At 45.6% G+C, this 26,780-nt stretch overlaps 1 protein-coding gene across 5 annotated transcripts in view; it reads right to left on the bottom strand.

Moving 5' to 3' along the window:
- The window catches only part of HUWE1 (HECT, UBA and WWE domain containing E3 ubiquitin protein ligase 1), a 2,445,223-nt gene that overhangs the window by 2,407,563 nt on the left and 10,880 nt on the right, over positions 1-26,780 (bottom strand). For all 5 annotated transcript variants that reach the window (XM_069645305.1, XM_069645304.1, XM_069645303.1 and 2 more), the window contains exon 2: positions 5,607-5,672. In XM_069645305.1, coding sequence (XP_069501406.1) covers positions 5,607-5,651 — 45 coding nt within the window. In that variant the 5' untranslated portion in view covers positions 5,652-5,672. The remainder of the gene's footprint in view (positions 1-5,606; positions 5,673-26,780) is intronic.

Raw genomic sequence — 26,780 nt, forward strand, 5'->3', positions numbered from 1 at the left:
CTGTAGGGATACAGAAACAGTCCCCAAGTGCGGGGGTTGCCTAGGCAGGCAGTGCAGGTCTGTGCGACTGGCGGGGGAGGGACCTGGGCCCTGGCTCAGAGGGTGGCCAGGTAACCAGCGCAGGTTCGGAATCAGCCAGGAGGTCAGCAGGGGAGAGGAGGAGAAAAGGCAGAAGCAAAGAGAAGGGTTTTGCGGTGCTCCTGGTACCAGAGATGGTTCTCAAGTTTCAGGGGGGCAGGAAGGCTGTTCCAGAGGGAGGCCCCAGCCGAATAAAGATCTACCACCAACTCCGTGCTTAGAGAAGCGACTGACTCCAAGGGTGTTGGAGGCAGACCAGCAAAGAGCTCAAGAAGGAAGATATTTAGAAGCAAGAGTTGAAGGTAATGAGGCCCCAGGAGGCCTTGTGGACAATGCAGAGTGTTTTGAACTTGATCCTCACAGCCACTGAGAGCCAGTGCAGAGATTTCAGTCTTGGAGAGATACGATCACTGGGCTTGAGGCCAAGGACACGTCTTGCAGTCCTGTTCTGGATGAGTTGCAGAGGGCGGAGAGTAGAGGCAGGCAGATTTAGAAAGAGGCTGTTGCAGTAGTCCAGCCTAGAGAGAACCAGAGCTCTTGAGACAGTGAGCTTCTGTGGGGAAGGAGAGGAAAGGTATAATACCTCTGAAGAGGTGCAGCTAGTAGTGTGACTTCTTAAATGTGAGGAGAGAAGGAAAGTGTGGAGTCAAAGATGACCCCGAGGTTTTAAGCCTTGCAGGTTGGAGCAGAAGGGCCAAGAGAGGCCAGCCAGAGAGCGACAGGAAAGGAGGGAGCGGGAGTGCTGATGAGGAGAATCTAAATCTTACTGGCATTAAGGCAGAGGTCATTGGCAGCACACTATTCCTGTATAGCAGACAGACAAAGATGAGACAGAGAAGAGGTGGCTGAAGGTAACCTGAAAAGGAGTGGAGTGTCATCCGCATAGGACTGAAAGTTGGGGCAGAGCGCAGCAATAAGGTGGGCAAGAAGCACCAGGTATAGGTTGAACAGCCAGGATAGAGGTTAGACCCACAGGAACACCACAGGTAGAGAAAAAGATAGCAAAGAGGAAGGGCCCCAATTGGACCTGGGAGGGTCGGAGAGGAAAGCAGTCTGCCACGCCAGGGCCCGACCGGTCATAACCGGGTTATCACCAAGACATTTGAGCAGGATGGCATGGTTGACCGTGTCAAAGGCAGAAGATAGATCAAGCAAGATGAGGAGACAGGGGGTGTTAGAATCAAAGTTGGAGAGCAGGTCTTCACAGATGTTCAGGAGAGTAGTTTCCGTGCTTCTGGCAGCTCTGAAGCCAGACTGATGGTCATGAAGACAACCAACAGATTCAGGATAGAGATTAAGCTGGAAGATGGCCAGTTTTTCTAGGTGTTTGCCCAGGAAGGGCGTGATGGAGATTGGGCGATAGTCAGCCGGACAGGTGGTGTCGGCAGAGGGTTTCTTAAGAAGAGGGTGCACAAGGAAGTGCTTCAGGGGGGATGGGAAGACTCCAGAGGCAAAGGAATGGTTGCAGAAGGCGGCCAGGGCAGGAGCTAGGGAGTCAATGCGGTCCTTGGTGGTTTTGGAGGAACAGGGGTGAACCCGTTTAGACAAGACTTTCATAGATCGGACTGGTCTCAAAACTTCGTCTGTGGAGAACAGGGGAAAGGCAGAGAAGGAGGGAGGAGAGGTGGCTGCAGAAGGGCCAGAGGTAAAGCAGGGAGTAGAGGGAGGGAGAAGAGAGGAGGAGTGCGAGGACAGATGTCCTGAATTTTAGAGATGACGTAAGAAGCCAGTGCCGTGCAGAGGGCCTGGGAATGGACAGGAGTGGTGGAGACTGCAACTGGATTGGCTAGTTCCTTGCAGATTTTAAAGAGTTCAGGCAAGTATTTAGATGCCGCAGAGACGCAGGCTTGGATGAGAGCTCTTCTTGGTGAGGACAGAGACACGGTATTGCCTTTGGAGCAGGCAGCAGGCCAGTTTGTCAGAGGATGTACATGAAGCGAGCCATTTCCTCTCGGCCACCCTGCACTTGCGTTTAAGGGTGACGAGGTCTGAGTCGTACCAGGAGTTGCACTTGGCTTTGGGCTTCAGGCGGATTCTCACGACAGGGGCAAGAATATCAAGGGTATCAGATATAGCCGAGTGGAGCAAGGAAAGGGCTGCGTCAGCGTGAGAGTCAGCCAAAGTGGGAGGGGGGTGAGAAAGTGGCGGCGAAAGACTCAACTGACACACGCTTCATGGGTCGGATGACCGAGAAGGTGGGTAGCAGTAAAAGAAGTGGCATGGCCTGAGGAGTAGAGGGTGAGATAGGAGGAAAGGAGAAAAGGAGAAAGTAATCAGTCCAGGAGAGGAGTGGTATTAGAGGCAGAGAGGGGGGAAGGTCTGAGGAGATCAGAACATCCAGAGTGTGCCCTGCAGAGTGAGTTGGGCCAGAGGGGAGAATAGAGAGTTACCAGACAGACCGCTTTGCTACACAAGAGAACACACAATGACGACACCATGCATCCAATATCCCCAGACCAGATGCAAGGGGAAGTGTTCTGATAATGAATTGGTCAGGGAAATATGCGTTCCCCCCACACCTCTCCAAACCCCTCTTCTCAACAGAATAGTCCACAAGCTACATCAGGAACAAGACATACTTATCCTAATAGCTCCAATGTGGGCACAACCAACATGGTTTTCACACCTACAAATGATGGCTTTGTCCTCCGATGAAACTACCATGCCCATACAACATGTCACAGAATCAAGGAACACTTCGCCCATGCCCTCAGACATTGAACGCAGCAGCCTGGCTCCTGAAGTCATGGAATTTGGTCATTTAAACCTAGGCCAGAGATACATGGACATTCTAAAAGAAAACCTCAAGCCAAACACAAGACATTGTTAACAAATGGAAATGTTAGCGTTATGGTGCAAAGCTCCTGCAAATCAATCCACTTGAACATTCAAATACAGTACGCAATCTGTTAGACTGCTGCTTAGTCTTCAATTCATTAAGAGTACATCGACTGCTCTCTGCTACACTAATCACACAAAAAAGTTTAATGGTGGAAAGTGCCTGCAGTTGAAGCTTTCATGGAAGGTGCCAAAATATTATTCCCTCCATTTTCTAATCCTACTCCCAGCTGTGATTTGAATATACTTACAAAGCTCATGGGGGGCCCCTTTCGAGCCTATGCACAAAGCCAGTCTTAAATGTCCCACTTAAGACTGCTTTTCTTGTGGCCATCACATCCATTAGAAGGTTTAGTGAACTACAAGCACTGTCAGTACAAGATCCCTTTGTTATTATTCACAAAGAAAGTGTTGTGCCTTGCAGTGCCTTGTTCTGCTCCAAAATTCATCTCAAAGTTCCATGTGAATCAATCCATGTAACTCCCTGCACTCTTCCAAAACCCCACAAACGCAGCACAAAATAGCCTTCATACCTTCGATGTAAGAAGGGCTGTCAGGTTTTACCTACAGAAGACTAAAGCGATCAGAAAAACGGACTGTTTCTGTATCTGTAGTCAACATGGGACTGCCAACTGTACCCAAATTTGCTATTCTCTTGCCATTCGAACCCAGAGACACTCAACTTGTGGCACAGGTGCAACTCTAGCTTTCATAGCAAATGTGCCCTTCGATGCCATTTGCAAATATGCTACTTGGAGTTCAGTTCACACTTTCACTCAAATTACTGTGTAGATACACATTCTAAAAGGTGATACATAGGTGGGCCAGGTGGTGGGCCAGGTGGTGTTAAAACATCCATTTGCAGAGCTACCTTCAAATAACACTTCCTTTAAGTATTGCCCACTAATCTATGCAAAGCATGCAACTCTAAGCAGATCCACAAGCCTCAGAAAGCATACATTACTTAATGTAATCTTATTCCTGATGCTTGCATCTGCTTCAATTCACATGCACCCACCCTTCCTTCCCTTCGTCTAGGAGTCAAAGTTTCTTGGTTAAATCTCAGATGTTTCCCACCTCATCAGAACTTCTCCACGCTCACACTTTACACTCCCTTGTGTCAGAAACAAATAATCTTAGGGACTTCGACATGGGAGATCATGGGTACAGTAGACATCACAAGAAATAATATTACAAACACGCCCAGTCGATATCCCTTTTCAAACTTCAAAAACATGTGCAATACTCAGCGCCTACCACTAGATGTTGAGCATTGCAAAGCAAAGCATGTAATTCTAAGCAGTTCCACAAGCTTCAGAAATTAGTTTACCTTTTAATACGATCCCATTTAAAAAATAATAAAACATACACAGAATCTCTGGCCATTAGCAGGTCTCAACACTCAGGGGTTACTTGGAGAAAAAGATCTGTGGTGTCCTTGGAATTCTAAAGTAAACACAAAAGCTATGAGCGAGTTTAGAACAATTGTGGGGAGAAAGAAAAAGCGCAAAATCACTGATACTAACATGCCAATGAATTGGTAACTACATGCAGAGAAGTAATGCATCAAGAGTGAAAATTACATCAGGGACGACCAGGCAACCATTGCTCATTCATGTAGAGTGATATCAAACGAACACCCACACAATAATTTATGAAAATACACCAGATCCCAATTTTCTGCATACATTCTTGGAAGAGTTGCAGCTCCGGGCCATAGGGGGGGTGGACAATTTTCAATCCCTAGATGCCAAGAACACCTTCACATCCCTGCCAAACAACTAGAAACCCTGCAGCATGTAGGCCACCAACACACATCCATTCACAGAGCAGGTTAAAATACCACTGCCTTTTTACAAACAAAAAGAAATACAAATCATGAAGGGATAGGTTATACAGCCAATTTGCAGACCCCGCCCCCTCACTACTCGCCGCATACAAGCAAACTCAAAGCTGATCGGAAAGTATCCTTCAAACATTATTGCTCACCTCCTTCAGTTACCAAAATGATTTCAGTGCCGATTTGTTAACTATCAATAGAAGACAATACTTGCAGCTATGCACTTTTGCATCAAACCCGTTTGGCCAGAATGGGGGAGAATAAAGCACAACTGAATCAATTAGTTGTGTAAAATAACCACTTAATTAAGCTAGCAGATTTTGGGTAACAGTTTCCAAGAAATCAGAAATAAAAGACATTCAGGGGTACTTCAGTTAGCACTACTGCAATTATCGCATTATGAGCGATACAAAGTAAAGAGTAATGTGGGCTCTGTCACAAGGTACTTAAAAATTAAAGTCAAACACATTCACTGAAGGAATTAGTTGGTTTGGAATTGTAGAGTAATCTTGGGTTTCTATTGCCATTTGCAAGCCTCTTACCAAGTTTTAGAAAGAACATCCACAAGGACAACAGTCAAACACTCAAGAAAAATTGTAAGCCAACAGAACTTTGTCAGGTGGGAGCAATTACAATTTGATGAAAGAACAGCCTGAAAGTATAAACCTGGAAGGATGCGTCAAACACGCAGAAGCAAGTAGATATATTCTCTCGCTTCCTGAAGAAGCAAAGTAGAGATTCAAACAAGACCTCTGATCCAGAGCTGTACTGCTGCATCTGTGCTATATCACGACTAAACCACACAAAACCAAATTTAGCATCCCTGAAGAAAAAAAATCAATTGACTTACCGCCTCTGTGGGCGTTTTCTTCAACTTTGTCCTGTCGACTTTCATGTTTGTAGCATACACCCAATTCTAGAAGAAAATGAGAAAGTGGTCATAATTTGCAAATCACCACATTACTTCTCCTAAAGTAGAAACAAGAAAGTGAACAACTGGGATGGCTTGTTGTTTCTGCAATCTGCCAAGTGGTTCAAGAATCCCACCCTGTAGTAAGTGTTCAAGATAAATCTTCAAGTGGGAATATTTTACTCCCTATTTTTTAAAGTTGGGAGTAAAAATGTAAATCCAATTCCCAATGGGAGTATTTTTTTTAAGCGAGTAAAAATATGGGTTCACTGGAAAAACGAAAAGGTCTCTGTACCTAGTTAAGGATACACATTAAAAGATGCAAGTTTACTTCTTCCAGTGGTACTACATGCACTACTGGTCCAAACATCCATGTAGCTGTGTGGATGAAAGCAGGGGCACTCGTTGGCACTCTGTTCTATCGGTTTCCTATTATTTGCTGGGGGGATTTTTTGCTCCATTATTTATTTTTTATTTTTTTTAGAGCATTTGCCTATTTTTAGGGATTATATGTGGCTGATAAACTCCTTATCTGTAGAGTTGAGTAAGAATACATGGTTCACACCAAGTTAATTTAAACTCTGTACAGTAAATGTGGCAGAGCAGATTGGCTTCACACTTAGAAAGGGGAAATCTGGTGTACACTACCAGATTAATACATAATACAAAAGAGTGCACAGTACAATTTCTGAAAGTATTTACGATCAAGTAAAATTTCCATTAAACTATCTACAGAAAGGCGAGCTGAAAATCTTCGTAAACCACAATCAGGGTATAAACTATGCATAGTACACGTTAAATATCCTACTCTTTGATATTCGCAGGTGTTCAAGTGGAAATCTGCGTGATAAACACACAAAAAATTCAAAATCAAGATTAGTGAAATGCGATAGTGTCCACAGAGATCTGCTATTCAATCATCAAAAGCATGCATCTTAGTTACAGGCAAGTACACATTTACAGCACTTTCCGTCAGTTTAAGCGTTAAAATGTCTATGGAAAAGAAGTGGACAAAATAGTCTGCTCACTGTAATGACAGTGTAGGTTAAGTAGTACAGGTCCCAGGAGTTAAGACTAATCACGCCCCCCCTTCCCCCTCAGCTGGAGAGTCTTGGGGGCGATGGGTGAAGATCAATCTGAAGAGATTCATACAAAGGTTAGATGACCAAATGTGCTAAAGCGGATGGAAAGGTGGACCACCACCCCACTGAGGTAAATGGTTGCATGTCAGGGGTAGGGGGGGGGGGGGTGTAGAAGGGCAGCGCGCACAGATCAGAGGCCTGAAGAGCTGAAGACCAGGAGTGTAATGGAGTCAGAAGAATCGCAGAGAGACATGCTGATGGATGCTGTGAATGAAGCCCAATAATCATGGTGTAGAGGTTGCTTTAGTATTGGGATTGGCTAGGTGACAGTCCAAGTAGGTGACAAGACCAGAATAGCAGGATTCCGAACAGTGCAGAACCACACCAGAAAGCGTTTAAATATGGGGAAATGTCAGTGCCCACTGACTCAAATGGGGGGAGGATGGCTTGCAGCAGCACATGTTCCAGCGGAATCCTTTGCTTCCTCATTGATTTGCTCCACTACCTCGGGTCAAGTCCAGTGTACGATTAAAGGCCCAGAATCCCCACGTCCACAGAGCTAGGCCTCCAATAACCCAAAGTACAGCAGTGAAGTTTTAGTCATCATCATGGTTTATCATCCAATTTACATTCAGTTCAACACCCAGATGTGGATAAGAGTAAACTGGTCTACCTGGAAGACCATTGTCCAGCCCAAACTAGAGTCAATCCACTCAGGGGCTCCTTTGTGAGCTCTACCTAGTGCCTGCAATGATAAATTAGTATGTGGTCATTACTTCCAACACAAATCAAGACCGACTATCTGCAATACCCGAGACGGCATTGGGTGGGGGTGGCTTTTCTCCAGGAGACTCACTTGACAGCGGCTACTGAATCTAAGTTTGGGAAGAGCTGGGGGCGCCATAGGTACTTCTCTTCCTACTCCAGGGGTGTATGCATTTTGGTGCACAGTTCGGTGGGATTCCGACTAACCAAAATTCTCAAGGATCAAGAGGGCAGGGCTTTTGTGGTGCAGGGGGTTATTCAGGGGAAGCACTACATACCGATTTGCTATTATGGTCCCAACCAGGACACGACAGTCTCTTGACTAGGTGGAAAGGCAACTGGCGGTACTTCCTGAAGGGAAAATTATATGGGCAGGAGATTTTAATTCTGTTCTAGACCTGTCCCTGGATAGGGTGGGCAATGCTGTCCGTCTAGGTAGTAAAAGCTCTGCAAGAATTCAGGGCATGCTCACAGTGTGGGGTATTGAGGACATTTGGAGGGTGAGAAATCCGGGGGTGAATCAATTCACACACTACTCTGCGCCGCATGGCTCGGCCTCTCGTCTTGACTATTTCCTGTTGTCCCGAGCAATTATGGTCCGGTCCGTTGGGGTGGATATTATGGCCTGCACTCTTTCGAATCATGCTCCCGTTCTGTTATCTATCCGGGGGCAAGACCTCCTTGGAGTTTTAAGAGTGAAGAGCTTACAGGTGTTGTCTTCAGGGAAGAACTGGCGAAAGCTATGGATGTGTATTTTGAGGTTAATTATGGGTCGGTGTCATCTGCTGGTATCTTGTGGGAAGGATTCAAGTGTGTGATAAGGGGAGAGTGTATAGCCCAGGAGTTTGGGATCCTGTGGAGGATACGGAAAGACCTGGCTGGCGCAGAGGAGGAGCTGCGTGTCTTGCAAGAGAGGGCCCTCCCATCCAGACTAAAATCCAGCAGGGGAATATTATGTGGAAACTGCAGGAGTTTCATGCTCTTGCCCAGCGGGAGGTGAAATTTATGTGGGACAGGGTAGCCCCCCCAGAAGTATGGAGAGGGACAGGCCCCAGGGCGGTCGCTCGCCAGAGCTACTCGAATGGGTGGCCATGAAAACAGGGTGACGGTGATTACGGATGAGCAGGGGGGTTGATCACTTAGATGACAGTTCATGAATTCCAGGAATTTTATGGTCGGTTGTATTCATCCCAGTTGAAGGCGGCACAGGCCGATATTGAGGCCTTCCTTGACGATGTGGGACTGCACTGGTGTTTGGAGGAGCAGAGAGAGTGGTTGAATAGGCCGGTGACACTCGAAGAGGTGGTTGAGACCATTAAATCGCTGCCGGGTGGGAAGTCCCCGGGCCCAGACGGCTTTACAGCCGAATATTATAAGTACTATGCTGACAAACTGGCACCATATTTACTGCTAATGTACCAGGAGGCGGTGTATGAGGGTCGGCTGCCGGATTCCCTCAGGGAGGCAGTGGTGGTCGTGTTAAAACCAGGGAAACCAGGGGGGGGGGGGGGGTTGCTCCTTGTATCGCCCGATTTCACTTATTAACCTTGATAAGATCTTGGCTAAAATTGTAGCGACAAAGCTTGCACCGCTGATGCCAGTTATAGTAAGGGCGGATCAGGCAGGGTTCATCCCTCGTCAGTCGACCTCGTTTGGACTGAGGAGGAGGTTTGGTCTGATGGCGGCACTGCCGACAGATGACCCGGTGGTGGCAGTTCTATTAGATGCCACCAAGGCATTGATTCCGTCGAATGGTCGTTTTTATTTACGGTTCTGCGCAGGATGGGTCTGGGCAGGTTTTTAATCTCCTTGGTGTCATTATATACCAATACGGTGGCTAGGGTGAGGGTGAATGGGCCGACCACCGAGTTAATACCACTTGAGTGGGGGACACGCCAAGGCTGCCAGTTGCCTCCCCTGCTATTTGCCCTGGCGATACAGCCTTGGGCTGAAAGGGTTAGGTAGCTACACCTGCCACAGGGAGTACAGTTGAACTCTCAAAGTGGTGATCTCGGTGTACGCAGATGACATGGTCCTGTTCATTCGCCATCCTGAGGTTAATCTGGACTCGATTATGTTGGATCTTCAGCGATTTGGAAAACTTTCTGGGCTTAAGATAAATACCAGTAAGTCCGTTATATCCCCATTGACGGGTCGGGCATCTCAATTCCACGATACTTGAGGATTCCAATGGGACCTACTCAGCACTCGATACTTGGGCATCACCATAGCAAGAGAGGAGGGGGTGGTATATCGTGCGAATTACAGGGAGGCACTTGAGTCGGCCAAAAGGGTGATGTTAGGTTGGGACTCACTCCCACTCAACCTATATGGCAGGATCTCTGGTCAAGACGACCATTCTTCCCAAGCTTCTGTACGGGTTTCTTAATGCGCCTATAAATGTGCCTCAAAAATATTTTCGGGATCGCCGCTCGTTGGTAGTGACATTCATTTGGGCTGGTAAAAAAGCTTGGGTGTCCTGGAGGAAGCTCACAGCACCGGTTCGGGAGGGGGGTCTGGCTCTGCCAGATTTTGAACTATACTATATGGTGGCACAGGCTAGTTTCCTCAGGTATTGGTGTGGGATGGCGGCAGAGCATAGATACTTGGAGATAGAGAGGTCAATGGCATCGCCTGCGTTGCTACGGTCTGTCATTTGAACTGCCCCGAGCCGCTCGCGGATACCTCGAAATTTGGTGGAAGTTAAATGTAGGGCTTGGTCTGGTGTTCCCCCCCGACTAGTGAGGCACACTATGTGGCTATGATGAAGAGGTTAGGTGTTACTAAATTTGGAGACCCGTTCGAGTGGAAAGTTAATTTCCATCGACCAGTTGTGGGAGTATCATAGGCTGCGGGTGACGCTACAGCGGCTGTTCCCGTCCTTTCCCGAACCACCAACAGTGGCTGGGATGCTTGATACAATGATAGGAGGGGGCATGGGGTGGCGAGTACTCAGAGTTATACGCGATGCCTCTGAAGGGGTGACCGGGTACTGGGACGTCATCACAGGAGCTGTGGGAGAAGACACTAGGAAGGGAAATACCTGCAACTACATGAGATTACTGCTGTGAGATGACTCGGAGGGGGCGATCAACAAGTTTCAAGCTGATCCATTTTAAGTTTTTGCATCAATGTTATTCCCCGGCTCAGCTAAAGGATTACTTCGCTCAAAGGTCGGGGGCTTGTATCAGATGTGGGCGGGAGGCGGCGGGATTTCTTCATGTGGCTTGGGAGTGCGAGGAGCTGGTGCAATTCTGGGGGCAGGTGTTTGTGGTGATTGCCGAAATTGTGGGGCAGCAGCTCACACCAGATCCTGTGATGGTCTTATTGGGGTACACCAGACAGATACCTAAGGGGACTAGGAAGTTAAGCCTCAGTTTACTTCTGGCAAAACGCTGAGTGGCTATGAGGTGGGGTAGGAAGCGGAGCCCAACAATTGCCCAATGGTCCGAGGACATTTTGTATTGCAATGACATGGAGACTAGATGGGGTGTAATGAGAGGAAACTGCTGGGGCGATAGCCCGATATGGGATGCATATATGCTATACCTCCTCAAGCAACCGAGTGGAGGGGGTCCTGTGTCCCTTTCTACGCAGGAATCTCCACCCCACCCTGCCTCGTAGGGGGATACCCGCCTACTATCTGATGTCCTACTCAAGGATTAATGCAAACAGGGCTATGCGGCCTTACCCGCTCGGAAAACTGGACTATGCGGAAGCTGTAATCGGACTCGATCATTTTAGGAGTGTTACCTACGGGACGTTAGATTTGTCACCCATGCGGCTTATGGCTTATTGTTTGCCACATGATAACTTTTTTTTATTTATTTTTTAATTTTTAGTAATTGTGATTTTTCTCATTTCTGGAACGCCTTGCCAAGAAACGGCTCACTACCTTCATAAATGTACCGGGGTGGGTTTGTTGGTTGTTTGTATTGTTAAGTGAAATGCCAATAACGAAAATTGAAAATTAAAAATAAAAAAAATTTTTTTAAAAAAAAAGGAGTATTCCGGTGCTGGCTTCTCGGTTCAACTCCTTTGGGGACAAGGGGCCTATTACCCGAACCACAGCTGAGGCAAAGGTAGCATTGTTCCCTAAACCTAAGATAAAACGCAATGTGGCTCATATCGACTGATCTCAATCTGGCTGGAAAAATATTCACCAAACTATTAGTGACCAGGCTGGCAAAGACACTTCCCAATCTGGTAAACACTGATCAATCAGGCTTTGTCAAAGGGAGGCACACCTTCAACAATATTAGGCAGGTATGCCACCTCAGAAAAGGTGAACAAAATAACTATTCTCGCGATGCTCCTCACCCTGGATGCCGAAAAGGCTTTTGACAGGGTAGAGTGGTCTTTTTTTGTTTTACAATGAAAGCCATGGTGATTGGTCTGGGATTTCTACGGCTGGTCCAGGCCAACTATCACTCGCTCACGTTGCGATTAGCCATCAATAGATCAGAAGGAATTAAAGTCTCACAGGGGACCAAGCAAGGCTGTCCGCTGTCCCAGATGTACATGGTATAGCTTGAACCCTTACTACCCCGCATTCAGGACAGGAGACATTAGGGGAATCCCGCTTGGAGGCAAAGAACATAAAGTAAAGGCCTTAGCCGATGACATGTTACTCACAGTTACAGTACCAAACACTTCATTGCCAGCGATAGCCAAATTCCTTGGTGAATTTAGACTAGTGGCAGGCCTAAAAATCACTGACAAATCCAAATTGATTAGGATAGCAGGGTGAAGAACGTCACCCTTTAGGTTACTTGAATCATGTCCATATAAAAGGGCGGACAGGGGCCTCTGCTACTTGGGAGTGCAGATCACAAAAACGCTGTGACTCCTTGCATCAGACCAACTACCCCCCCACCTCACCCCCCAGAGACATGCAAGCAATTGTTGGACGAATGAACACCGATCTCTGGATATTATGGATAGGGAGGATAAATGTTATCAAAATGGTAATTCTCCTCAGGGGCTTATATTATTTTCAAGCCCTACTGGTGGCGCTTCTGCAGAAGCATTGAGGTTTTGTATAAGATGGTGGGGAATTTTATGAAGGGAAGAAGCCAAAGGTACCCTGAAATTATGAACGACCACACAGAGGGATGGGACCCTGAACTTTACCAAGTGGCACAAAGGGTTTGAGGAGTCGAGACAGGGTGCGGTAGAGGATGGATAAGGCCATGGTTGGTAGGCCCCCTACAGCAAGTTGTGGTGCCCTAAGGGGGACAGACCGAATAATAAGTTATGTAAAAAAAAGTTACAGCCCTGGTGAGACATTTGGGACTCCTTGGTTTGGCGCGTGGGCTGGACGATGTTCGCCTCCCCACAGACACCCTTGTTTCGTAATCCTCAATTTAAACCGGGGGGTGGAGGGGGGGGGGGAGCAGGGAGCCTATACATGATGGGAGGTGGCAGGATGTGAAACTGAGGGCTATGTGGACACCTAAGCGATTAGGACCTTCCGTCAATGTAACTTGCACTTTGGCCGGGGGGTGGGGGGCGGCCAGGAAAGATTTAGATATGTGCAGTTGCGACACTGGCTAATGCCTCGTGGAATAAGTAAGCAGCGCTCAGGGAGCTCACCTCCTTTGAAAAATACTTACCAGCCAACACAGGAGATCAGCATAGGATTGCAGCACTCTAAACTGTTCTCTGATCCGCCAGTATGGCCGATCGATCTGGGCATATATGTAACGATGGGAGAGGGCCCCGAGTGGACCTTTATCTGAAGAGCAGTGGCGGAATCTTTGGCAAAGCATACCTTCACTCACAAGGGCTTTTCAGATCAGGGAGATGTGGGTAAAGAGAATGGTGTAATAGCACATGACCCCAGAGTAAAAACGCAAGTTTCACCCCCCAAGAAATCCGGGGCGGGCAGGAGGGCACATGGGAGCACATCTGATGGATATGTCCGGCCCTTACATCCTTTTTAGAAAGTATCAATGAAAACCATTTTTTGGCCTGCATTCCCAGGAACTATGAGGTGCTGGAGATTCTGCCAACTAAAGCTCAACGCACGGCATATATGATCCTCAGTATAGCAGCTGTATCGTTCGTAGCCAAGAAACGGAAGAAACCGGAAGCCACCTGAGAACATGAATGGATTGCGATGATATGGCACTTTTTATCTTTATAATGGGTGACGTAGTTTAGCTTATTTGTATTACACACCTGGCCCAAAGGCATCTGTATACGATACAGTGGGGGAACAAAAACAAAGAAATTCAAATAAGATTGGGATCTGGTCCTGGGTGTTCTTCAGTATAAACTAGTGCCCACAGAGACTTTGAATACTGGATTTCATGTAATATCTATGACAAGATGTGTAGATAGAAAATGGACTCATGCCAAGGGTTGACTGCTGTCGGGGGAGGGTTAGCACAGGGGCATTTGCTTTTTGTACCGTTTTGAAAAAATGCTCAATTAAAAAAAAAGTAAGATTAGAGTGCAAGTAGTAGTTCATAAAAACCATGCTATGCGTCAAGTCCAACGTAAACAAAGTGAATAGTCTCAAGACAACAGCCTGGGGGAAAAGGCTGAAAACAGATGAAGCAGTGTAGGTAAAAAGACCAGATTTACTGACACGCAAACAGCAAAATACTATCCCGTCACACCAATGTTGCAAAATATAGATCATTCTGGTAATCATGCACTGAAGTAGACTCTAAGCCCAAAAGAAAGCATGGGCAATGATACTGCCACGACCTATGGTAATGCACTGAACACTACAGGGAACATCTTGAAAAGCAGCCAAAGCACAGGCACCATTGAACAGAACCTCTCAGAAGAGACAAGTAAGCACCCTACAACTAAGTGCAGTGCATCAAAGGACGGTCTCTTAAGAGATCAGACAAGTGCAGTATTACTCTGAAAAAATAAAGTTTGAACCTACAATGAAAGTCATCAGAATCCCAGCTATATACAACTAGCAGAATAAAAAGGGCTACATGTGGACCTACAATGATAATCAAAAAAATGCAATTTCCCCCTCTCCACTCCTCCTCCTGCCCCCCCCACCTCCCAACAGCTGAAGAGCAGAACATAAATGGAAGAATAGAACAGCAAAGGATTATGGTCAACAAATCTACCAAAACACAATTGACAAACACCAACCGCTGAGTCAGACCCATCACAAAGGTCACTCGTATGTGGAAATAAAAGTTCTGATCTGTCAGTTAAGACCAGCTCGCTGGGTGGGTCATTGACATGGTGGCTTAAACTTGTGAAAGGTTGGGTAGGCATTCCTAAAAAAATAAGATATTTCAAATGGCTAGGTTATGAACCGGACCGAGAGGTTACCTCAATGCAAAGGGTTCAAAATTGCTGTGGGCCTTTTAGCTCCTGCTTATAGCCTGGGAGGGCAGCTACCAGCTACATTCGACTCCCCAGGACAACTGGCACCATACAAACCTATATGAAATATATTCCGCAATTGTGTATGAATGAGAATTAGGATGCATATACAAGACGTTTATAGCACAATGGGTTGTATAGAATGGACAAAATGTTACTGTTTGCATATCATATTGGAGCTAAATTTCTGGCATGCTGTGTACTAACTCCTCGTTTGAGAGGTACTGCTCATCAAATCCTTATTTCGATCCCTACTGCATATGGGGATAAACTACCTGAAGATACCTGCCAAAGGATGAAGAGAAAGTCTTCATCAGGAAAAAATAATCATGTCATATTGCTTATTAAAAGGTAGTTAACGGCTCTGGATAGACCGACATGGGTCTGCACAAAAATTTTTAGTCAACACTAATTATTTTGGATGCAGCCTCATAGTATTGGTGAATACGAATTTATATATGATTATATCGTGCCCCCTGGCTGAGTTTATTAAGGGGAGTGTTGGGAACGGAGATCACTACCAGAGCAGAAATTCTGAATTTTAGGGAGCGTTTTCCACCAGAGAGCTCTGCCGTGGAGGGGCAAGATTCCAGTGCCTGTGAACCCCACAGTTACATTTTAAGAATGTTCCCTGAAGATGCCTGTGGGTTTCAGTAGGACAAGCAGAAGATCCATATGGTTGGATGGGGACGGGGAGTTGTTGTAAAATAGACAAACACTTTGAAGACAGTGTCGTTCAGGGCACAGGGAGCAAGAGTATTTCCTTAGAAATACATTGCCTTTGCATCCCCTCCCATGTTCGATCAATGTATAGGTATCTACATAGAGAAAAACACATTTGTCAGAGTGCATGGTAGAGTGCAGTTGGCAGTCAAGTTGGTGAGCCTGGTTTCATTTTCATTTGTTGCCGATTTTTCGCCTTTGTGCCGATGCCTTAATTAACTGTGTATATATTGTGATTCTGCTCCAATAACTTGTCTCGCATGTAGCAGTTCTTCGAGTATGTCCCACTTGGACACTTTAAAAAACATATGCAGACACCTGTCCTACCAAACACAAAAAAAAGGTACAAGTACAAGTGGCTAACAGTCATGAGTAACGCAGACCAGAGATCGAGACTGTGCCTTCCGCCGACACAATCGCACCAGCAATTGAATTTGAAATTCACGGACATACGCAAGTTTTATAAAACACCCATGCAGGCTCCTTTAGCGGAGCGAGATCAACAGAGCGGACCCAGCCAGCCAAGAGGCCTTTCATACCCGACATCTCGGACAATGTACTAATTGAACTTGCAGATTCAGTGAGCACATATGTACAATGGGTTTTCCAACATGTGTGTCATCCGTCAATCCTTCTAGTGTTCCCTCAAATTAATGCAGGTCTTACAACCAATTACTTCACATTCCACTTCTATCTCGAAGCCTGTGTGCCCAGGTTATTACTGTACCTACTGTCCAATCGCTTCAACCACATAGCGCAGCACGCCTTGATGAGTTAGATCACCAAGGCTCGACTAGAATTGTTGCACAGGTCCATAAATCAAGATATTTTTGACACATGAATATCCTGACTGTAGTGCACCTATAGCCCAAGCTTCAACTTCACCACCACACACCAGAAGGACAGCACACAGTCTACTGTAAAGAAAACAGTCAACCTTGACTAAATACCTTATAAATGTGACTGTAGAATATGGATGTTGAGTGTGTAAGCCATCCAGAGCCTTTAGTCAGAGAATGTCTTTGGGCCTCTACACCTTCACTGCCTGCTGCATATAATCGCAGTAGTATTTGATGAACTCCCTTCACGCGGGTTTCTGTACCACGCTCTCCCCCGTCGAGCTCCTCCTCTCCTTTTTCTTCATTTGCTAACCCCTAGACCACGCTGAGCCTCTATACCCTTTCAAACGCCCCCTCTATTTTTGGAAGTCATGCTTGGGCGACATACAGCACTATCATCACTAAACAAGCTGTATGAAACTAGATGAGAAAGTAGCAAGGAAGAGTCACTTGATTATAATGGCTGCGAACGGCCAACATGAAAGTAGAAAGGATGAACCTTCCATTTCACTAGAACATAACTAATGGCATAGCTAAAAATAAACAACTTTTACAAGACAGCGTGTTACTAGTGCAATCTCAACGACTAGTCTACTCTTCTCCTAGTGACCCAGATTGAGTATGTTTGAGTACTGCAAAGATCTGACGATACCACGCCTCCGATTGAGCTAACTTGTGCCGAGCGAAGTAAAATGACTCTCCATGATGACATTAACAGCGTTATAGAGCAGCCACTAAAAGACGGCCCTAGGCTACCTGACTCCATTCAGAATGCCTACACAGTGAAATCAAATCCTGCATGTGTCCCGTATACGATATTTACCAAACCCAAAATCGTTAACAGCCGATACATCTCCCAAAAAAATAAATAATCAGAAAGCACCATCTACACAGGCGAGAGATCTCACCACTTTATTCAGTCTCTATCCATGCCAAATAAACAAATTCAAATATGCACGTAGTCCCCATTTCCAAAAAATATGCAATAATGGAAAAAAGTGCAGAAAGCCGTAGTGGAACCATTCTATAAAATATGTTATTAATTATGAAACGCTCAATGCCCTAGTATCCAAGGTTCAGCAAATAAGTAATACCAACATTCGACCAGAAGGCGTATGGAACTCACAATCCACCAGAGTGGCTAAAACTACAACGGATAAATGTGAACTGAGTCAAATGATCAAACCTCTGCTCATGGCCGGGTATACTTTTCTTACTCTTGAGCAAAAGAGGAACAAGCTCGTAAAACTGCCATTCCTCTCCAATTGGGCCAGACTTTCAAATCACCCAAGCCCGGTCTCAGTGGGATGCCTCATTATGAATGCAAAGCTGTTCAATAACAGAGTTAACATAACTACAAAAATGTCCCCAAACACGTTCATTAATCATCACTCACTGGTTTTACAGTGTAGAGGTGGAGGCCATTACATATACACTCTAAATTGATCTAGTCTACTGCCCATCTTTAGAGATATTCAGCAGCTTGAAGATCTGTGTTCATCTGACATATACAAGTTGATTTAGCTCATGCAGGAACTCAAACACAAGTCCGACTATGGATTCCTTCAGGAATTGTGGTGGAGCACAATATGGAAAGCAAAGAGTCTTATTCTATATGGGCTCTCTTTTGAAGCGACACAACACGGGTAAAGACTCCTTCATAGACCAAGATAAGCCCAACAATGTTACACACGAAGCTCCGAATACAAACAGCAAGCTGAGAATAACCTGTAAGCAAGGGGCCATTAAAACCCTGCGTTGAACAAACTAAAAAGAAAGCAAAGGCTGCTGCTCAAGCTACGAAACCGGAAGGATGCTCGATACTTGAGCCGGCTCTCCAAGCAGAGATTTGGTAGGAGAGCCTTATCCTCAGCAGGTGCCTACATCTCGAATAGCCTCCTTGTCGTCCTACGTCTTGAGCCGGATCTCCTGAAATTCTGGAAACTCCTCAAGACCTTGCTCTTCTCTTCCTTCGCTCTCCCTCTACCCTGCTAATCAAGTTCTCCGTCCTTTCCCTCTCCCTCCTATTCCTTACAGCATGCCGACTGGCAGCCTGGTGTACCTCAGTCTCACTGGTCCCCCACGCCCCTGCCAGTCTCCTCTTGCACTTACCTCAGGACCCTACACCCCACTCACACCAACACTGCCAACACTGAGAAATTAACCCTATAGTGGCTCTCTGCATTTACCCAGTCTCAACCGACCAAGTGCCCTTGACCCTCCCCTCCCTGTGACCCTCTGCACTAGCTCGATCCGTACGCACCAAGCCCGACAACAGTCGGTCCGTTTCTCTACCCTGTCTTCAACCTTAAGGGTACTGTTGAAACTGCAGAATCACTGACAGGCCTAGTCGCTATGTCCCATACTGTTAAAAAAGTATTTTATGCACTTACTCTGCCTGTGCAGGCTATAGCCTCAGATTTTCAAGGACTCTGAGCGACTCCCCCCCCCCGCAATCCCCTCTCCTGTGTTCCCACCCTCCTTGCATGCTTTGAAAGACTTGCCTGTGTATAGGCGCTACATAAATAAACAATACTTCGGGAAGAGAGTCCTGTCCTTGCCCCCAGCATTCCCGTATGCATACGGCGACACAAACTGACCTGCATCCCTCACCGCGATGTCCACCTGTAAAACGCTAAATATTTATTTTTTTATAATGCATTATGAGCAAGGAAGAAGAGTCACTGCTAACCATGTTGGCCCCTCAGTTTAACAACTCTACCACAAACCTTTGGAAGAAACACATCGAAACCAATATGGTAGCTGCTGGTATCTCATGCGATCTGCTAACAAGCGATCCTAATCGTGCAAAAAAAGAAACTGGCTCCATGTCACAAATGAACGCAATACAGACTTCGTAAAAAAATAACTGAAATTAAAAGCTTGAATAACCCTGAACTTTATTTTTGACAGGGGAATTTGACCAAGTAGAAAGCAATGTTTTTGCACTTTAGGCTAAATTTCTGACCTACACGCGAAATCTTAGGAAGAACTAAATCTTACTCCCTAAAATCTTGCAGATTTTGCAAGACACTGCTAAAAATTGAGACACTAACATCTATTGGCTTTTTGTCCAGCTTAACCAACACAGCTTAAGCATGAGCATTACTTAGAGCAACTAAATGAGGACTTTCAATTTGTTTCGTGCAATGGGAAGGCATATTTAATGGGAAATGAAATTCAGTGACATTTGCTGCTATGAACTTTTTAAAATCTCTAAATCTTGCAACCACACAGTTACCTTCTATTGGCTGTCGTGAACCAACTCATCTATCTTCATATTATTAAGAAGAGGATGAATTGTTAAGCATTCATGTATATATTTAATGAATACCGACTTGATGATCACCTCATCCAGAAGTATTTTGCATTATCACCTCTCTATGTGGTTTGACCTTTTATTATATGTGCAGCAAATGAAATGTTTCAAATTAAGTGTATTTTAACCCTGTATCTTAGAAATAAGTGCAATCATGCAGTCCTTTTATGTGAAACGGAAACTTGGAAGTTACTAATTCTGTATTTTTAAAACTGTAATTTTGTATCTCTAATTCGTATATGAAACAAAAGGAAAACAAAAATTGAAAAGGTTAATAAACCATAACAATTTTAAAAATGTTTTTAAAAACACACTTAGCGATCATGCCAAACCAGTGCTGATCTTTTGGAATGAGACACTCCACTTGAATCCAGAAAAATCATAATCATGTATGCACCCTAAAGGTTTAAATGCAAGGACGTCTGAAATGGAATTTGAAGAACGTAGACCGCCTAAATAAAGGAGTCAAACATTGCTGGGATAGACTGAGGTATGCTCACCGAACATTCAATGATACGCTGCAAAATTGGCTAGATGAAATTCCAGCCCAATCAATTCATAGGCTAGACGCCTTTAGTAGAAATCTTAAGCATCAGTTTGAGATGGTTGTAAAAAAGATACGAAAATAAAAAATGATCAAGGGTGGCGATCTGATGTCAGCACGGAGCACGCCCCCTTCAATGAAGTCAGTTGTGAGTTAATTGGACTACTGAAGCAAAAATACAGGAATTGGATTAAGAGATATATGGTGCAGTTAAACATCAGTGAAGGGCAGCGATTGATCCAATGTACAGTGAAGAGAAATTATGGGGCTTTGGCAATTACTAAATAACGATAAATGCTTCCAGGAGAAGCAAACAAACTCTATATAGGATAATAAGTGGATGGCACATTTTAGAAATCTTTGCGGTGGTAAACCCAGTGGTTTGTGACATCATGTGAAGTGAATTTTGGCTTGGGGGGTGAGGAGGGGGGCCTAGAAATCATGCTTGCAGTGCCTACTCTAATGCAGTCCTAAAGGCAGACCAGTCTCTGGCCTATGATCTTAATGAACATATTCACACAGGTCATTTCAACGAATAAGTGCCCAAAATCATGGCACAGAGCAATACTGGTTCCAATACTTACCAGTAGGAGTTCACCCCTGAACTATCAATCCATTTCATAGATCGGCGTTAGCAGTAAAATTTCGGCTGGCTTTGTTTTGACGGATTTTCTTGCCTGGGCGGAAAAACGAATCTTCGTATGTTCCAGACAGGCTTGGCAAACAATTGGGAACCTCATTCAATGGACTCATATTACCTCTGTCAGAGACAGGCTCTGGAGTGGCAAGAGAAGGCCGTCTATTAGACATGCTTAGACACGACCGCAACCTTTGATTGCATTAACAAGAATAGGCTGTGGGTAAAATTATCAGCCTGAAATATACCTCCTCCCAAGTTGAAAATGCTTATTCTTTTTCATGAGAATTCCTCCTTACATGCAAGACTTCACTCAGTGATCTAACAAATGGAAAACATACAAATACAGGACTTGGGGGGAGGGGGGAGGGTGGGCGAGTGCCTTTTGGACCCCCTGCCTATTTAACCTCTGTATTTCAAACATCCCCAACAACCTCAAAGAATCCTGGGTCCTCACCTTACTAAAAAAACCTTCTCTACACCCTTCTATACCCACGAATTACAGACCCATCACCACCGTCCCCTTCCTGCTCAAAATCCTAGATAAGACAGCCTATCAACAAATAGAAAAATACCTCGAACAAAACCATCTCCTAGGTATCCGGCAATCAGGCTTTAGACCCCTACACGGGACAGAAACTGCTCTCATTGATCTCAAGGCCCAAATTGACACGTTGAGAGATAATGGGAAAACTGCCTTACTGCTTCTTAGACCTCTCAGCAGCATTCGATCTTGTTGATCGCAAAATTCTATGCAACCACCTAGACTCGACTGGCCACTTCTCCCAAGAAGCCATTGGTTGGATTAAGTTGTTCCTGAGCAACAGATCTATGTGCGTCTTTTCCACTTTGGCTTCCGCTGACCCCATCACATGTGGGGTCCCTCAGGGGTCATACGTCTCCCCCACACTGCACAACCTGTTCACGAAGCCCCTGTTTGCAGATCGCGATGGTCTGGGTATCACCTACATTAACTATGCCGATGATAACCAGATCCTCATCCCGTTGACGGGAGATTACAAAATGGATTTGGCCTTGGTGAACAAGGTGTACCTCATCATCCAGGCATGGATGGCTTCCCACAGTCTATGCCTGAATGATGACAAAACTGAAATCATCCTGGGATCCACCACTAACTTAAACAAATTGGACCACAACTACACCAGTTTCACCATAGATGGCAATCCCATCAAGGTAGCCAAGGAAGTGAAAACCCTTGGTATTTACCTCGACTCTACCCTCTCCTTCCATAAACAGGACAGCTCCATGGCCTCCACCACAGCTTACACATGCAAGCTTATAAGATCAGCCAAACCCTTCTTATCCACCCAGAGCTGCATTACTCTAGCCAGAGCCCTTGTACTATCTAAACTGGATTATTGCAACGTCCTCTATGTAGGTGCCAATAAACAGGTTATCAATAAAATCCAGATCCTACAAAATAATGCTCTCAGAGCAGCGCTTAGCTTCCCTAAGAGAGAACACATCTCCAACATGAGGAGAACCCACAACTGGCTCACTACCACCGATAAAATCCTGCTCAAGGTAGCCTCCTTAACTCACAAATGCCTCAACAATGCAGCTCCCCCCCCCCCCCCTGTTACCTAGCCGACAGAATAACTAGATACACTGCCAATAGACCCACTAGGAACAGCAATGCCAACCTGCTCTCCGCTCCTAGATTCAAGCGAACGAAAATGGGCGACAATAGCTTCCAGGTGAAAGCAGCCCAACATTGGAATTCTTGACTACCCTCCGTAAGAACACCGCAAACCTACCACTACTTTAGACATAATTACATACAGTGGTTAAAGAAGAAAGACCAATAACTGACAGCTGTTGCAAATGTTGTAAATATGTATAAATTGTATTTCACTGCTTCCTTCGCAACTGTATTAACCTATGCACACTTTGTAAATTAATGTACAGCACTGTAACTAAGCTGAGAATATCCTCATTGTGCTGCGCCCTCATACCCTCGGATCTGGTGCGCTATATAAATGAATGAACAAACAAACTAGATTTAACCATCATCCCCCCCCCCACCCCCCAACTTTGGAATTCTACCCAGCCCCACCCCTCAGCCAGACCCCTACACCTTCCCACCCAGAATTCCTAAAACATATCACAAAGCCACCCCACTGGATCCCCAGGAGATCCTGGTCCTCCCCCACTCCTTAAGAACATCCCAACTACCACCTTTGCATGCAGCGTTGCACAGTCCATAAACAACTCCCACGTCTGGCTTCTTCCAGAAGACCTGCAACACCTCCCACGTCAAACCCCCTTCTTTAAAAAACCTCTCAAGCTCAACCACCCCATCTCAAACATCAGTTTCTTCCCCAAACTCCTTGATCGCACAGCTTACAAGCAGCTGTGCCTCTTCACAGAATCCAACTGACTTCTTAACCCATGCACAAGCTAGATTCAGGCCCCTCTGAGGAACAGAATCCACTTGTGTCCATTTGGGACAATTTAAAAAGAATAGAATGAAGTCTGTGCTGAACTCATCCTCCTTGACAAATCCACTGCCTTTGACCACGTCATACTCACAGACAGGCTCTACTCACTAGGCATCAGACATTCTGCTCTAAGATGGATCTCCTCCTTCCTTTCCAACCACTCGCAAATTATGCTCCTTACCCTGCCCCCCCCCCCTTCTCCTGCCTCTCGCACCCTGTTCCCAAAGCAGTTCCACAGGGAGCATCCCTATCCCCACGCCTCTTCAATCTCTACCATAGTCCCCTCCAGGAAATCATCTGCTCCTACAAGCCCATCTGCTATTAACTACGCTGATGACACAAATTTTCAAGATCCCCAAATCGCCGGCCTCTCCACGCCCTTGCCTCCTGCCTTGCTGAAATCGACCTCTGGATGACAGCCAACCACCACCACCTCCTCAACCCTGGCCAAACTGAAATCCTAACGGGCAAAACTGAAATTCTAATGTGCAATAAACATCTCATTCCTAACCGACCCCCTGGCCACACTCACTAGGAGCCCCTCCCACGGCACTTTCCTTGCTAAAGAATCTGGGATGCACTATGGACTTGTCACATCAACACTTGGTCTACACCCTGCCACTATCACCTACGCATACTCGGGCAAATCTTCCCCTACCTCTCCTCCTACCGACACCGAGTCTCTGCAATCCTTGCCATCATCCTCTCCCGCTTAACCAACCCACTATCTAGGCACCCCAGAATACCAGCTCAGGAAACAAATCCAAAACTCCTCAGCTAGACTCCCCCTTTCCCCCCCCCCCCTCACCCAGAGAAAACATCACCCCATCCCTCAGAAGGGCGTCCTTTAAGGTCATGTGCATCACAATAATACTGGCACAGAATTCCTCCAGGACAAGCCCTTACACTACCCACCCACTAGAAATCTTAGATCTGGCTCTGAAATCCTCCTTGTGATCCCCCTTACAATTCCACCAGAATGTTATGTTAAGGTTATTTATATAGCGCACGTTCACCCGGAGGTATCTTGGCGCTGGTGAGAAGCAGGACCACAAACAAGGAGGGCACTTCCACTGCGATGAAGACTTCCTCTCCTTGAGAAAGGCCTTCAAAATGTATTCATTCCCTGCTGAAACCTGAAGTTTCTTCCCTCCCCTCTCTTCACAGAAACATAGGCCTCTCTTCACATGTTTATTTACTTCCAGAAAATGTACAAATTCAACGTTAATTACAGGACAACTCAAATACGCCCAGAAACACCAAAGAAAACATCAAAGTATGTACTCAAACACCACAGGCACGGCAAGCAACAAGAACGCACCCACATCCACACCCAACTCCAATACTCAAAGCACAACAGCCATCAGACTGCAGCTACGATACATTTTGGTCAAGCTGGTCACAAAGCAAATTTCGCCTGCACACTACATCCCCTGACCTCTCCCCAGCCCCAATCCACATGCCAGACGATCTTGCCTTGTTTAATGGAGCACGGCCAGCCCACCTAACCCCTATCCCGGCCTAATACGCACCCGCATTTTACTCAGTCCAACAATCTACATACTTGGACTCTGGTCCCCGAGGACATTCGCCCACAAGCGTCTTTGGAAGCCATACTGATGAGATAAAGGAGCTATATAAATGACAAACTACTACTACATTTAAGAACACCTTATGAACTTCAGGGCTTCCGCTCCTCCACGTCCTCAAGCTAGACCATCTACATAGTGGATGGCTGGGTTATGCAAATGACATCCTGCTGCTGAATACAACAGCTATATGCTTGCAGAGGTCTCTGGATAGCTTTGTAACCTTCGCAAATTTGAATAGTCTCAAAATAAACCACACCTAGTCAAAGGTGATCGACTTTAAACACCATAAGAAAAATAAGGGGCATAGATGGGATAATTTAGAAAAAGTAGCGGAACAAACGTACCTCGACTTTGTAATTGCAAATAAGGGATAGGCCCAAAAATATAAAAAAGCAGAGCCATCTTAAAAAGGGATGTATTTATTGCCCAAATTAAGACAATTCCAGGAAAGTACTATAGATTTAGTATGCAACCATTAATAGAATGTTATAAAGTTAACGTTACATCTGCTACAGTCTATGGTCTTGAAATAGTGGAAATTAAATCATGGCTATGGCTGCAGAATTTGCAATGGAACATTGGAGAACCTTTTTACTGTTGCCCTTTGCTCTGCCCATAATAGTTATCAGAGCAGAATTTGGGTTTAGATCATCAAGGTCCATTATTATAGGGAGCAAAATTTGCAAAGTGCTTTTGGCAAGTGTATTTGCCTGCTGTCTCGCTGTCTGGCAGTCGAGCGGGCAGCATAGGCGGTACGATTTATATTTATACTTGTATTGTCATTTACTCTTGCACGAGGTCATTGTGGCTAACTTATTGTCCAGCCTTTGATTACTTATAATTTATTTTGTGGCATTCACACAATGGTGAGCAAAAGATTTACTTTAAAGTCGGGTATGCCGCTATTATCATCGCATCCGCTGTCCATCTGCAAGTCAAAAATGGCGGTGGCTAAAACCATTAGTCCAAGGAACAAAGTTGCCGCTCCTGATGATAGACCTCGGGGCACTATGGCTTTTCGCTCAGTCCCTTACATCGGACATCCGCAGCTTCTTCTCATGAATCCAATGCTCAACAACAGATTCATCTAGCTCCACGAGCCGAAGCCAGGAGCAAGCCATTGGGACAATTAGTGGCTCAAACCCCGCCCCAAGCTCCCATGACCACAACAGAAGTGTCGGAAAGCCCTTTAACAAATGTGCCCGAGTTCACCAATGACAACTCAGATATTACTAATCAAGGCGCATCAAGAGCAAAGCCATCACGGATAAAGTCAGACATCACATTAGTCTCGGCCTGTCTAGCAGGTGAATTGCAACCTAATGAAGAAGCCCATGTGGCAGTTCCGCCCACTGCGGGTAATGTTATGGTGCCAATGCGCTGCTCAGTTGAGGCCCAGCACAAGCTTAGGAAGGCTCACGAACAACTTACTATGGCAGACAACATTGACGAGGAAGCCCTAGATTTCATGAATTTGTCTAATAAATCCAGTCCACATTCACAAGATGTCCTATACATCTGTTCCAATGCTGAGGATCTCATACAATTGCATGAAAATCAATCTCATAGCAATGTCTCTATACAACAGGATCATGAGACATGCTCTGTCGAATGCAGAGACCCAAGTCCACAAAAAGCAGTGACACCTGAACCACAAGATAAGACTCGCATTCATTTTATAGACGAATCGCCCTCATTTATCGCTCCAACTCCTAGACACTCTAGAATCCAGGAAACCGCGCAGGGATCCAAATTTTTTATACACAAAAATGAATCAACCCGTTGT

The sequence above is a fragment of the Ambystoma mexicanum genome, chromosome 2p (assembly GCF_040938575.1).
Source record: "Ambystoma mexicanum isolate Mex_15411 chromosome 2p, UKY_AmexF1_1, whole genome shotgun sequence".
Classification (NCBI taxonomy): Eukaryota; Metazoa; Chordata; class Amphibia; order Caudata; family Ambystomatidae; genus Ambystoma; species Ambystoma mexicanum.